The following is a 15,054-nucleotide window of genomic DNA, read 5'->3' as shown; positions in this document are numbered from 1 at the left end:
TCAATTTTACTGACGTGTTCATAGTTGAATGGAATTCTTACTTGCATGTCTCTTACAGTCTAATGACACTAATGCAGTTTTAACAACATGCATTGAATACACCACCCTACATTGACTGCAACATCAGTTGATATGTACAGATGTCAGTATGAGTGGCTGTTAAGTAGCCTAATGATTTGTTAATAAAAATTGTCACTGAATCCAGTGGTATGAGTACTGGTGGTCCTGAAAAGAGAGAGAGAGAGAGATACGTGACTGTGTAGGATGGCATTAACAACACTATTGGCCTTTCTAGGACAGCATGTGTTATATAAATCTTAAACCAGAAAGGAGCTGTGTGCCACTACCATTCTGATCTCACTTCACCTACCTGTGTAGGACATTCAGTACCAGGATGTTAAACAGCCAGTAAGCATGAACTCCGGTATGCACCTATAGATGCTGAACAGAAATGAAGCCACTGAGCTTTCTCCCGATATCTGAGGCAGTAAATGTATTGCTGACCCTTTTTGGTAATAGCCAAGTGTTATACCCACTTCAGATCATTAATGACTCCCAGAAAGGTTATGCTGGTGGTCCTCATCACACCATCCCCTACAGTAGAGATGGGAGTGTGGCCTTCTTTTTGCTTTCTGAATTCTGGAATCATCTTATTGGTTTTGTTGATATTAAGGGAGAAATTGTTTACCTGTCATACTCTATCTACTAGAAGGCAAACCTCTTCTCTGTAAGCCATGTCGTCCTTGTTCGTAATCAGCCAATTGCGGTGGCGTCATCAGCAGATTTAACATTTGTAGCTATGTTTGGCCACACAGTCATAGATGTAAAAAGAGTCCGGCATAGCGTTCAGCACACTTCCCCAAGGATTTCCTGTGTTGTGGAGGTGATACTGCCTATCTGTGCATGCTGCATTCTGCCAATTAGGAAGTACAAAATCCAAATGCAGACTGGCAGTGTGCCCCAAGTCTAGTCTGGGCAGCAGTAATGTTATATGCTAAGCTGTTACCTAAGTACAGATATCTGCCGTAGCATTTTTTACTAACCGTGTGCACCAGGATGGCGCTACTGCAGGCATTTACAGAGGAGTTTATCTTGAAGTATTTGTAGCAGTGAAGTGCGCTGAAGGAATGTGTAGATAGGTCAATTTTTAAGTTTTTTTTCTCACAATTTGTGTATGTATGTTTTTGTCCCAGTTCTGCTAGAATCACTTTACATGTTAAACAGCTATAGACGTGCATTACACATGACGATTTTAGTACTGCTGCTAGCACTACTATTACCTCCAACTAGCCCCCGAATTTCCTTCACTTGCCTTTTTGTTTGTGAAAACTCTACCTGCGCTAGCGACTGTCAACCTGGAAGTACCCAAATATCATTCTCCTATAAAAAGGTTGGGGTAAAAAGCTGCAATAAAAGTAACACTTCCAGCTTTGTTTTGTTGTCATAAGCATTAATCAGAGATGCAGATGACACATTATGTGAAACTTTGTTGCTGAATAATGAGTTGTTCTGTATGTTTTAAAGCTTTTGCCACAGTTATATGCAGTTCCAGGTGAGTGCAATTATTTTCTTAAACTACTGAATATAACTTGACTAAGCAAAAGGGAAGTCCAGAACAGATGTAAATACGCCACAACTGTGAGGAAAAGAAGTTCACATTCAAACGTTCAAATTTGAACTTTAGCACATTCCATCCACTCTTCATATACTTCTCTATTCTCAATGTACAAAAACATGAAACTCATTCCTTTTCTTTTGGATGGTATTCAGTTTGAATATCTTATATATAAACGTCTATGCGTGGAAGAGTGTGTCTGTCCGGCCCAGAAGTGAGAGGTGGAGTTGGAGTAAGGGATCCACTTCCGAGGAAACAGAAAACTCGCTTATCCGCTAATAACACAGTAAGGCCAGCACGTCAGCAAAACAAAACCTCTCAAAAGAGAGTCCGTCACTTATCAGCTATTACAGAAGTGTGGCGTGCACATCTGCAAAATGGTATCCCTTTTTACTTTTCCTCCCGCTGCTAATACACAATCAAGGCCAGAACTCCGGCAAAAGGAAACCTCCGAAGAAAGACAGTCACTAAGCCGCTAATGCACAAGCGATTCGAGCCTGTCGGCAACACGAATCCTCCTAGGAGAGAGAGGCCCAGAGTAGTTCCTTTCAATTACCTCTACATTTCATTTTTTTTCTGATGATTTCAATTGTTTCTAGGACGCCGTGCTTTTTACTACATGGACTTACACAGCTACTATAATACATATTTCTTAAGTGTGCATTTTAATTTTGAATTTCATTTCTGTTTCAGGAATTTTATTTGTGAAGATGTAGATTAGAGTTACACTGTCAACATTTTCCATCAATGCAGAGCAGTCAACTGAATGTGAAAATGCTTGAATTATGAAACTATGTTGCTTTATTCAGACTATCAATACCTATGGAATATTCCTCTGCCAGATCAATGTTTGCAATCAGAATTTAATCTCACTGAACACTGGATGGCCACTGCTTGTGTAATATGCTTAATGAGAAATTACTCTTATGAAAGGCACATTGTGGTTAATAGGAGCTATGCTTTTACCCATGAAAAATAACCACTTAAATAAAGGAGGACAAATCAAGCAAAATTAGTCTAAAATGGCTTTTCCCTTCTTTATTTTGCTGTTACTGTCATCAATGTTATTTTATGTAAGGAACCCTTCTAAACCATGAACATACTGTCCCAACTGGGACAACAGCAAGTGAATGCCTTTTATTTGTGTTCTAGATCTGGCAACATCTGTCCTAAATATGAAGACTTTTTCAAAACGTATGAAACTTTTGAAATGTTTGGCCACACAAAGACTTCCCCACACTCTAGGCACACTCTGTTTTTTCATTCTTGTGTATAACTCAGTTTTCCTTTGTTGACAATGCAATGCTACAGTCTTAAAATTTTATGCTTCTCAGATTTTACGGTGCTCTAATTCTATTTTTGCATACATTTTTTTTATTTCATATTGATTTTGGAGTCACTATAAAATGTTCTTGTTTATTAATGTTTTCACAGTGCCATTTTGTTTTTAGTTTTTCACCACAGGTGCCATCTATTATGAGGCATAAAGTGTCTGGGGATTATTGTGAGCAGCAAAGAAAATAACCAGGAGATGACAAACGGAAGTTGTAGTCAGGAAAAGCAAGGTCATAACTAGGAGAACGGAGAGACCAGGGAATCGAAACAAAAGAGCAAAATGAGGATCAAAAGTCAATGATAAAAACAGATACAGAACCTTACACTTGGAAGAGATACTAACTATCTCTAATGGAGCTTAGTTTTCAAAATATAAATCTACCGAGGGATAATGAATAAAGGCACCACCACCAGATTTATACTGTCTCATTCTGTGATGCCTTTGAAGCAACGATCAAAGTCACATGAAGCATCCTACCGCATTACATAAACCAAGGACAAATTGGAATGGGGACAGATTTCAGCTTTTTCAAAATCAAATCAATTCAAGGAGGCTGTTTTTCTGCATGTTCGTTTGACTTTAAATTTTAATTTTCATATTGGGTTTTGGTGTAGCAGTTTGACTTTTTTTTTTTTAACCTTGGTCTGTTCCTGGAATACATGTTCTCTCTCTTTCACATTCTGGTGCAACACTCCTTTGCCATTTGGGCGCCCCTTTTTGTGTTCTGACTATGGCAAAAGGTTACCAGGAACATCAGTGCTATCAGGGCAGCTCTTATGATCCACCTCTCTGTTTATTCATTTTTCCTGGCTTGTCGAAATTTTATTCTGACAATAGTTTATTTTTTGGATCTCAAATTATAATTTGGTTTCACTTTAAATGCTCATCTTTATTTTGACGTAAGACCTTAATTTTTTTATCTTTTGTTATGTCTCTCTATTATAAAAGAAAATCTTGAGATGAGACAAGACTAATTTTTTCAAGTTTGTAGAATGCAAGTTGTGTGAATGCTTTTGTCAGACACAGTTCTTCCGCTCTCAGCTCTTATAAATTTTTATGTTTTCCTCACTTTAAGTTCCCAGTTAAAGAAGACTTATTATGTCCAAAACTTATTGAAGAATTTCATCCCGAAGGGTTATCAACAGAAGAAATGAGTACACGGGCAATCCTAGCACCAAGAAACGATGAAGTCAAACCATTTAACACGAAAATTGTCAATTGGTTACACGGCAGATTGGTTAAATGTGTATCAATAGACTATGCTGAAAAAGTTGACGGTGATGGTGCAGAAGATGAAAACATCAACTTACAATATCCCGTAGAATATCTACAACTTTTAACACCATCTGGTCTTCCACCGGTCAACTTACTGTTGCAAGAAGGATGTATTGTAACGTTATTGCGGAATTTATCTATGAGTGATGGGCTATGCAGTTGGACAAGATTAGTTGTATTGAAAATTGGTCAAATAATTCTAACGTAAAATTTTAACAGGTAGCAAGAAAGGTAAAGTAGCACATCTTCACCATTAGACACCGAAAGAGATCTTGATATGCCATTCATATTAAAATGTTTACAGTTTCCCGTTAGAATAGCCTTTGCTTTGACAATTAACAAAAACTCAATTTATTTATTAGAGAGAAAGAAATTATTTTTACTCACGGGCGGTTATACGTTGCGTTGTCATGATGTAAGACCAAAACACAAAATCAAAGTTCAATGCGATATTGAAGAAAAATAATTCCTAATATTGTTTTTACTGAAGTTTTACAGTAAAAGTGTAAGTTTAAAAAGTATTTGTGTGTTAATTTCAAAGCCAAAGAGAATGAAAATGTATAACGCAATGAATACCTCTAATGCAACATGAAACATAATTTTATTTCAATTTATTGCATTTTAGTATGTTTTACTATGGTTAATGACTCGCTGTAATGTAAAATAGTTTGTTCTATTATGCATACGTAACAATTCCCATGTAAATAACAATCTATTTAAATTGTACATCCGCTTCCCCATACGCAAGCAGCAGAGCCGCGGAGTGGCTAGTGCATTGCGCCCTCCCAGGGGTTGGCAAGTGAAGCGAGCAGGGGTCAGAGCCCCCTAGTTTTTCAAATATCATGATGCCACCTTGGTTTTTAGTGGGTGACACCATTTTGAGGATTGTTTGCTATTACGTAGTGAACTATTGCTAGGGTGCATGGTCTCAAACGTTGTGCCGTGTGTCACATCGTAGCATCTCACATTCTTTCTTGTCCAAGCTTGTAGATATTCTTTATAAGAAAGTCTTTAATTAGTGTTTTTTCAGGTTTTTTTATTTGGCAATTGCTCAGTCTTTCTATTTTTGAACTCCCACTTTTTTTTTTTTACATGTAATTTTTCATCTGCCAGAAGTACACCAAAAGGCAGTCTAGCTACCTCTTGAGTCTACACCGGGCAAACATTCACTTCACTATCTAAGTTCGAACATATACATTGACTTAAGAACTCAATTCGTTCGCAAGGGCTGGTTGTAAATCAAGACTATTTTTCCCATAAGAAATAATGGAAATACCCATAATGCGTTCCGAACCTCCCACAGCAACACTTACTTAACTATTTCATAATAAAAAATGGTTGTATAATGTGCATAATTTACCAAAAGCACCAAGTTTTTCTAATGTACTAACCAAAAAGTAAAATCCACAAGAATAATCCAAGAAACAGTAGCATAATCAAGAACCAGAGCAAAACCAAAAACCAGAAAATACTTAGAAGAATCACCAAAGTCCATTTGAAGTGATCTGCCTGGAATTCAGTTGCCAACTTCCTTTTATGGGGTGGGGGCGGTCCCTTAATGATGTTAGATAGGTGGCCCCACCTCTTGGAGATCCACCCACAAACTACAAGGAACATAAGAAAACCACAAAACACACTGCAATATTACGTAATAACAAAATAGAATAAAATGAGCAGATACTATGGCGTTATTTCAGTGCCACTATTCTGAGCGCACGTAAAAAAATATTGCAAGTGCAAGTGTTGCATTTTGAGGAGAAATTTATTTTGAGCGTACAAAAGCTGAATTTGAGTGAACAAAATTCATTGCTGCGTGCAAAAAATGTATTTCAGTGTTTGCACTTATCCATATACACACACACAATAGCACCCCCTCTCGCTCAGTTTTTCATTTGCTTGCTCAAATGTGTTGCTAGCGCTCACAACATTCTCTGCTGCGAGCGCTCAACTCTCTGTACACCGTTATAAGTGTGCCACAAAACCAACCAATCACAGACTTGGTTTCAAAAATTCTGATTGGCTCTTACGGTCTCCAATCAGCTCGCTAGCTGCTGCATTCGAAACAGTCCAAATGTAGCTAAATCCAACTAAACTCAATTAAACCCCAATTTGCGGATAATATCTTTAATTATTTTATTTTAAAATATATTATTTGTTAAGACTATCGTTGGTGTAGTATAATGTAGTTGCATTATACAACCATGCCAACTGACTGTTTCCGGAATGCAGCAGCTAGCGAGCTGATTGGAGACCGTAAGAGCCAATCAGAATTTTTGAAACCAAGTCTGTGATTGGTTGGTTTTGTGGCACACTTATAACGGTGTACAGAGAGTTGAGCGCTCGCAGCAGAGAATGTTGTGAGCGCAAGCAACACATTGCGAGCAAGCGCAAATGAAAAAACTGAGCGAGAGGGGGTGCTATTGTGTGTGTGTATAATGATAAGCGCAAACACTGAAATACATTTTTTGCACGCAGCAATGAATTTTGTTCACTCAAATTCAGCTTTTGTACGCTCAAAATAAATTTCTCCTCAAAATGCAACACTTGCACTTGCAATATTTTTTTACGTGCGCTCAGAATAGTGGCACTGAAATAACGCCATAAGATACTACATAGTTAGACAATAAATAAACACAACCATATTATAAAAATGAATGGAAAACAATAAGCAGTAATGAAAAGAACATAAAAAAGACACAAAGAAGCATTTTAAAGAGGAGCTGCGGAGGAGTGCTGGCTTGACCATAAAACCACTGGCAGTGTTTGTTATACACTCAAGGACACTTTACAATTCAATAAACACATTAACAAGACAGTAGAAATTACATACAAGAAAATGAATAATACAGGAGTTTGAAATTAATAGATTTTTCCTCACGAAGGCTAACAGGAAGAGGATTCCAAATTTTAGGGGCTATCACACTGAAAGCTCTGCCACCCTTAGTTACTAACCTGTATTTATGTACAATCAGTAAGTTAGTGTCCGATGATCTTAATGCACAGGCAGGAGTGTAAGGAAGCAGCAGCTCAGACAGATAATGAGGGGCTAAACCATGAAGGGCTTCAAAGGTGAGAAGAATAATATTATATTTGATTCAGAAAAGACTGGTAACCAATGCATATCATTGAGGACAGGAGTGAAGTGAGCAGATTTTTTAGTGTGTGTAAGTAAACGAGCAGCAGAATTCTGAACATATTGTAATCCATTGATATATTTAGTCGGGAGGCCATAAAACAATGCATTGCAATAGTCCAGATGGGTAGTGATGAAAGCGTGAATGAGTGTCTCAGTATCCTTCACACTGAGGAAAGAATGCAGATGAGCAATGTTACAGAGATGAAAAAAAGCTGTCTGTACTATCGACCTAATGTGTGGTTGAAAAGTAAGAATCTGATCAAAGATGACACCCAAATTATGGACTGATGCTGAGGGTTCAACCAGGATCCCTTCAACGTCAATTTTTAGCCCATGAAGGGTAGAGAGGACAGATTTGGTACCAACTAATATGATTTCTGTTTTATCAGGATTGACGTGTAAAAAATTATCTGTCATCCAATGATTAATTTCCCGTCAGTCAGTGCAACAAGTGAAGATGTTGCAGTTGCATGAACACTTATGTAAAGTTGTGTGTCATCGGCAGAGCGGAATAGTCTCATCTAATGGGAGCATATAGGTGTTGAAGAGGACTGGACTGAGAACTGACCCTTGAGGGATACCTTGTGTGAGTGAAGCAGTGGCAGATTTGTATTCCCTAATGATGACGTAGTACTGGCGATCACTGAGGTATGATGTGAACCAAGAAAGAGCCGGACCAGAGATACCAATAGCTGAAAGTCGGGACAGTAAAATGTCATGGTTAAGTGTATCAAATGCGGAGCTCAAGTCTAGAAGAACTAGAATAGCGGCCATCCCAGAATCTGCGGTTATAAGCAAGTCTTTGGTTACCTTAAGTAAAGCAGTCGTATGGGCTTTTGTCCAGGTGTTCTTGTTGTCTTCCCATATCCCAAAGATGTGCACATTAACCAGCCCGTGTGCATGAGTATGCCCTGCTTTGACGTTTAAGTTTACATTTACTAGCTTAGCAGACGCTTTCATCCAAAGGTACTTATAAAAGAGGTCAATATAATTTATGTAAACCCAGTCTGAGGACTGACTTGTAATCGGACAAGGGTACAAAATTGATCACCCCAGCAAAGAGCTCAGAACGTAACCAGTCGGAATAATTTCTAAGTTGTAAATTTATTTCAAACATATTTGAAACAACAGGTGCTACATATACTTACTCCTGCAACTCCTGAGTTGACACCCAGAACTTTCCTGCACTTATCCACCAGGTTCCTTGCTGCCTGGTCTGCCTGCTTAACTGCCTGATCAATAATCCAACGAAAATACAAGTGAGTTACAAGTCCCAGATTTACAATACCTAATAAGCAATATCAGTTATTCACCAAACAAGAGAGTCTTCAAACGATACAAAAACATATTGAGGGAGTCCAAATTTAAAATGGAGGTGTGGGCAGCTCGTTCCACTAGCCAGGACCTACAGATGCAAAGAGTCTGCACTGAGATGTGACACCACGCAGAGCTGACATCCCTATATGCTGTTCATCAGCAGATCTGATTGGATGACAAGGAGCACAGGACCTCAGAAGCGTCTCCATGTGCTGTGTATAGGTGCCGGCCCACTGACCACTCCGTAGGATTTGAACTTGATATGTGCCGCTGTTGACTGGTGTCCTGTCCATGGTTGGTTACTGGCTTTTCCCCAATGCTGCCAAGGCAGGCTCTGGTCTCCATGACCCTGGAGTGGATTAAACAGGTTTAATGGTGCATAGTTTTCTTTCACACTTAAACTGTGTGCCTTTTTATTCCGGTTTACTAAGCCATGAGTTGTCCTTTCCTTCACCTCTGCTCTGTCCTTTAGATAAAGACACCACAAATGTCTGCATGCTTTAAGTGCTGGCTCTTAATTTTAGGTCCATCTGGTTAGAAAGTACAATTTGCTCAAGTGTTGAGGCCCATTTATGTAATAGGAAAAAAAGTAAAAAAAAAATTTCTGGAGCTCTTCCACAGTAAACTTTTGCAGTGAGCAATTTGTGTGTAACATATATGGAGTATTGCCTCGATTCCTGGTCCTAAATACTTTTTTTTGTCTGTTGTTTTTTTTTCCTAGGGGTGCAGATGGACCAATTTCAGCCTCAGGTACACAGCGCACCACTATGGTCACCTTTACGGTCCGGCCAGGAGCAAACCAGCCAGTGACCATACAGAGCAGGAACTCGGAGAGCAAGACAGTGACACGGAGGGCACCCAGTCCTGTTGTCTCCCCAACCGAGAGCAACAAAGATGTCAGAGCTTCATCCCTCCCACCTTCCGTCTCCTCTCCCACACTGACGGATGTCTTTGCTATCCCAAGCCCTCAAGCACCTGGGGAAAGGTTCAGCCTTGGCTCAGGTCGAAGTAGATCTCCTTCACCTTTAACTTTAGTACAACCAGTTTCCAACAAGCCTTTTTCAAGTAAGCCAGTCCATCTATGGACGAAGCACGATGTAGCAGACTGGCTGGAAAGCCTCAATCTTGGAGAGCATAAAGACACCTTTATGGATAACGAAATTGATGGAACCCACCTGCCAAACCTACAAAAGGAGGACTTGATAGATCTCGGCGTGACTAGAGTTGGACATCGAATGAACATAGAGCGAGCATTAAAACTTCTACTAGACAGATAAGAAAGGGTGATTCTTATCTACAGGACTCCAGGCTTCAAAGTTCATCCATCTTTCAACTGACATCAAGCGTGTAATTAGATTCACATCAGCTATTACTGGAGTGTAGGAATTATCATATCCTTAAGAACTGCAATTTGAAATAATTGTACAGTTCATTAATAAGCACAATAATTCTGATGAAAGCGTTGCGGTGGGTACACTGAGCAGCCTTCCATCACTGCAGAGGCAAGCAGAAGAAACAAGTGAGATTCCTTTTTTTGTGATTTAATAGAGACTATTGCTTTGAAATATCAAAAAAACAGCTTTTTAATCAACCTCATTTGGAAGCACCCAAACCAGCAGAGCTGTGTTACATTTTCTATCTTTGCTAGTATTTGTTCAAACTATGAATATTTCTTCAGAATAAAGGGGGTTATATTAAAACAATGCATCAGCTGTTCAGAAAATTGTCTCACTCCCCACATATCTATCTCTCTGGAAAGAAGATCAAGCTAAAAGGTCCACTTAGGTCTTTTCATTCTTAGTGCACATGAAAGTTCCCAGCATTGGTGTTTTACTTGAAAAGAGAATTTAAGCAGAAGTCACCCTCCACTATGTTGCACCTATGTCACCGTTTTAGGGGCACAACTGTAGCAGTTAACCTCTCCTCTTTCTCTTTCTCTCTCTGTCTCTCTCCTTTCCTTCTTTGATTCGGGGGACGTTCTCTTATGATTAATTGATTCTTTCAGTTTTGTTTTTGTTTTGTTTTTTCTTTCTCTCTTTCTTTCTTTCTTTTCAGTCTCTGAAAAGTGTAAAATGTAAATGAACCATTATTGTCTTCCATAAATGTGCAGGTGAATGAAAATAGTGAATTCGGAGAGCCGACTTTGATTTTTCTCCTGGTTACGATGATCTCATCGGTCAGATTCTAATGATGTGCCACAAACGGTTTAAAATATCGTTCCACTTGTACGATTTACGCACTGGTAGAGTATATAATGCTTTGGAATTCTGACTGTGCAACTTCTCCAATGATTATTTCCTTTTTTAGTTGGCGGGAGCCGCAGTACTCCTCTTCTAAATGTCCATTTCTTTCCATTCAGTATTGAGATGTGTGATGGCAAGCATTTTCCGAAGGTTCGGTTGAGGCCAGTACGTCTTGGAAGCGTAAGGCAAGCAGCAGCCATGCTGTCTGTCACGGTACTCCACTTGACTTTGAGATCTGGGCTTCTTTTGAAATATTAGCGCAGAGTGCTTTCACTCTTGCCTGGCTGGACCTCAGAGGTGTGTACCGTTCTGACATGTGCATTGCTGCTGTTTGAGGCCGAGTCCCCGGTGTCCGATTAGCGCAGTACATATACAGAGCAGCTGTGTCCCGTTTACGGTTTGTCAGTGTTACGTTAATCCTATAACTGTTAACGCAAAGTGCCTCCAGGAAGATGCAAACTGGTGGACTTCTTTGTAGCTTAGCTTGCCCATGCTTACATAAGTTGGTGGTTGCCACTCCTTTGGCGGTTGTGTTGCCGAATTGCTCCATGCTCTGTTTTCCTCTTTGCCTCCACTTGAGAAATGCGAAGCTGAATTTGAGCAGCTGCTTGTGCTCTGGGGGCAGCGATGTTGTGCTTGCATCACGCGTGTCTCTTTTTCCTTAGCTACCGCGTATATCCGGCAGGTTTGACAGAGGGGGTCTGGAGAACTTGAAGAGCACATTTTTTGTTAAAAGGGTGGTGCTGTTGATGCTTTGTACTAATCCTGCCCCATCCACAATGAAATCTGAAACGCAAATCACACTGACTGACCGCTAAAGGTTTGAAGAGTGTGTGGTGAATAATACTCGGCTCTACAGCATGACGCAGCAGGGTGAAAGTTCAGAGAACATCGGCTGGCAGGGCTACCCGTTCCAGGGAATTGCTTTGTAGCCCCTTAGCAATTCAGAGAAGCAAGGGGGAATAAATGATGATGTTACCTTTGTGCCCTACCAGAATGTGCCCAGTCAAAGGGTATGGCTGTGTCAGCAGGGCGGACCCGAACCCCACCCGGCAGGGCAAGGGGTGACTTCCATCCTTTCTTGTGATGCTTTTCCATTGTCTTTGCTTTATTACTGTGCTGAGGATAAGCGGAGGTGGGGAGGACTTTTTAATCAAGCTATGGATTATGGCACAACACAAGTAAAAGACGTGAAGCTAGTTTTGCAAGCTGTTCCTTGAAATTGTACAGATTTTAAACTGGCTGTGTTCCCTTTTCCAGGTCAAGGAAAACAAACAGCTGTCAAACTAGACCTCAGCGCAAGATGTCTTAAGACCACTTGTAACTTTAGTCAGCTTTATGTCTTTCAAGCCGAACTGCCTACAGTATGTGTGCACTTTTAATATGTTGCAAACAAAAACTTTTTCTCCATAATGACAAACTGGATGTAAAAGTTGACAGATGTAAACTATACTTGTTCTTGACTTTTATATATAAAACTATCCTGGAAAGGGAATACAGTCCTCCTTTAAGAGGACTGTAAGAGATAAGCTGCTAAGTATAGAATTTTTAAATAGATCTTATTTTAAAAAGCAACAGAGCTTAGAAAAAAAGCACAGTATTTTTAATGATTTATAGTATATATTATATGGAATTTTATAAAGGTATTTGGGAAAAATGCTACTGTATTAACTTTGGAGTATGGTTTGCCAAAAATATCACATCTGTCTATCTCTCTCTAATATTGATATACATAAATATGAATATATTATATCACATTTAATGAGGTACAATTTTAGAAGCAATATTTATATTGAAAGGATCAGTCTGTTCCTTTTTTCGAGCTTGTTAATTCTCTAATGTATAGTATTAACGCGCCCATGCTTCAGACCTTTTTTTTATTATTATTATTTTTTAAGCAAAATGATGACACAGGAATTGGCACAAGATGCATCGAAAAAAATAAAAAAAAAACAAACAAAATCACTGGAAATGGTATTCACCTGCATCTGTTACATATTGTAATTACATTTTAAAAATGAAAACTGCTTAGTTTGTGTACAATGTGTGTATAAATTACCAAAATCTCACAGGATGTAAATTATGTATAACCTTTTAGGCCTCTTTATAGCAAAGGGGCTAATCACATTTTACGCTAACTTATATATTTAACGAAAAATGACTAGATGTGACTGTTGACAAATCGATTTTATGGAATTACATATCACTAAGCTAATTTATTTGTGGAACTAACTTTAGAGCAGAGTAGTGGAGTCTCAAGTTCGAAATAAATGATCCATCACCCAGTTGATCTGGCAATGATTACGTCTGTACCACACAAATTTCTCATTTCAATTTTTTTATTCTCCTAGGAATCAAATTGAATTTGCTTTTCTTTTTTTCTTTTCTTTTTTTTTAATTTCTTCATAAATACTAAGCTGTTTTTTCGCTCTACTTTGTGTAAAAATTTGTGTTCATGTTATCTATGTTGCTGTAATTTTGTGCTAAAAATCCTCTTATTTAGAGTCAGTTATATTAAAAAAAAAAAGAAAGAAAAGTTCATGTAACTGCACTTTCCCCAAAATCCTCAATACTCTTGTATGGCAACCAAAATTACTGTAAGAAATAAATATATTATTGCACTATGGTTGTATTTCTTTGCTAATGCTTCTTTTGGGAGTTGCGCTCTTGCCATCAAGATAGAAAATGTTTGGTGAGAATGGGATTTCCTGAAAATGTCATCTTTTGCTTGAAATGGCCATTTTATGATGCACTTGCGTGACACTTTGCTTTCCTCATCAGAATTGCTCTTTTATTATCTACAGTTTGGGAATTGCTGTTTTGTTTTCTTTTTTTCTTCAATGACCTTTTTTCCTCGTTTCTTCAAATTTGTGAAATGGCAGAATCCGAGCCTTTTATTTGACTGACAGAAGGGCGCTGACGTTCTCTCTGACGGCGTTTTGGACGAACACTAAACAGTTTCCTGCTACGGTAGAGTATTTGGAATGGACGGTCGTAATCGGATGAGCGAGAGGAGCCGAGAGGGCCAGTGACCTGCCGTCTTTATTGACAGACTTGTTGTGCGGACTCACTCAGTGTTTGTCGGTTAAGAACTTACTGTACACTTTTCCTCTCACAGGACCAAATGTGTTTAAGTGATATGACCGCTTGCTTCCCTTCAGCGACTTGTGAATTCTGGGAGTCCAACCACGACTGGAGGCTGGTAGGTCAGGATCACTTTTAGGAGAATTTTCGCACTCGAGAGGGGGCTTTATTTTGTCATGCATCTACTCTTGGGCTGTCTTGTTTAATTATTGACAAATGTAATATTTATCACTAACCGAATTCAGATCAAAAAATATAAATTGTATCATTAATTGCACATGTTGAGACATCTCTAATAGAATGAAATATACTGTACACAAATCTTACTTTTATTTATTTTTTCTTAAGAAAATATATAAAGGTTATTGAATTTAAAAATATTGCAAGTGGGTTGGTTTTCTTGTCTTTCTCAATGGCTTTTCAGTCTGGTGCTCTTTTATTTATTTATTTTGATGGCATTACATTTTAAAAATTGAAATAACCAGTGAGGTCTTCTTCCATATGTGATGTTCACTGATTTCTCCAGATGTGTCAAAAAATTCTTCACACTGCATTACTAAAAAGCAAAAAAAAGGAGATCATTAGCACAAATTTAAATTTCAATCATTTATTTTAATATGTTATTATTCTTGCATATGAAATTCGAGATTTTATGTGCCAGCAAAGTCATTTAGGATGCAGAACTCTTAAAAAAAACAGCCATGGAGATGACAAGATGTTTAAAGGAGATTTTATAGCAGTTGTATAATACGGTTAGGTCCATAAATATTTGGACAGAGACAACTTTTTTCTAATTTTGGTTGTTCTGTACATTACCACAATGAGTTTTAAATGAAACAACTCAGATGCAGTTAAAGTGCTGACTTTCAGCTTTAATTCAGTGGGTTGAACAAAACGATTGCATAAAAATGTGAGGCAACTAAAGCATTTTTTGAACACAATCCCTTCATTTCAGGGGCTCAAAAGTAATTGGACAATTGACTCAAAGGCTATTTCATGGGCAGGTGTGTTCAAGTCCGTCGTTATGTCATTATTAATGAAGCAGATA

The 15,054-nt window shown here is 38.5% G+C and overlaps 1 protein-coding gene across 3 annotated transcripts in view; it reads left to right on the top strand.

Moving 5' to 3' along the window:
* shank2b (SH3 and multiple ankyrin repeat domains 2b) overlaps positions 1-13,548 on the top strand; it is a 1,055,424-nt gene extending 1,041,876 nt beyond the window's left edge. For 2 of the 3 annotated variants that reach the window (XM_039749058.1, XM_039749068.1), the window contains one exon: positions 9,401-13,548. In XM_039749058.1, coding sequence (XP_039604992.1) covers positions 9,401-9,956 — 556 coding nt within the window. In that variant the 3' untranslated portion in view covers positions 9,957-13,548. The remainder of the gene's footprint in view (positions 1-9,400) is intronic. The other variant, XM_039749076.1, reaches the window with a different exon arrangement.
* Positions 13,549-15,054: the final 1,506 nt, after the last annotated feature.

The sequence above is a fragment of the Polypterus senegalus genome, chromosome 1 (genome assembly GCF_016835505.1).
Source record: "Polypterus senegalus isolate Bchr_013 chromosome 1, ASM1683550v1, whole genome shotgun sequence".
NCBI classification, from domain to species: Eukaryota; Metazoa; Chordata; class Cladistia; order Polypteriformes; family Polypteridae; genus Polypterus; species Polypterus senegalus.
This window is presented reverse-complemented; position numbering and strand designations above follow the sequence as displayed.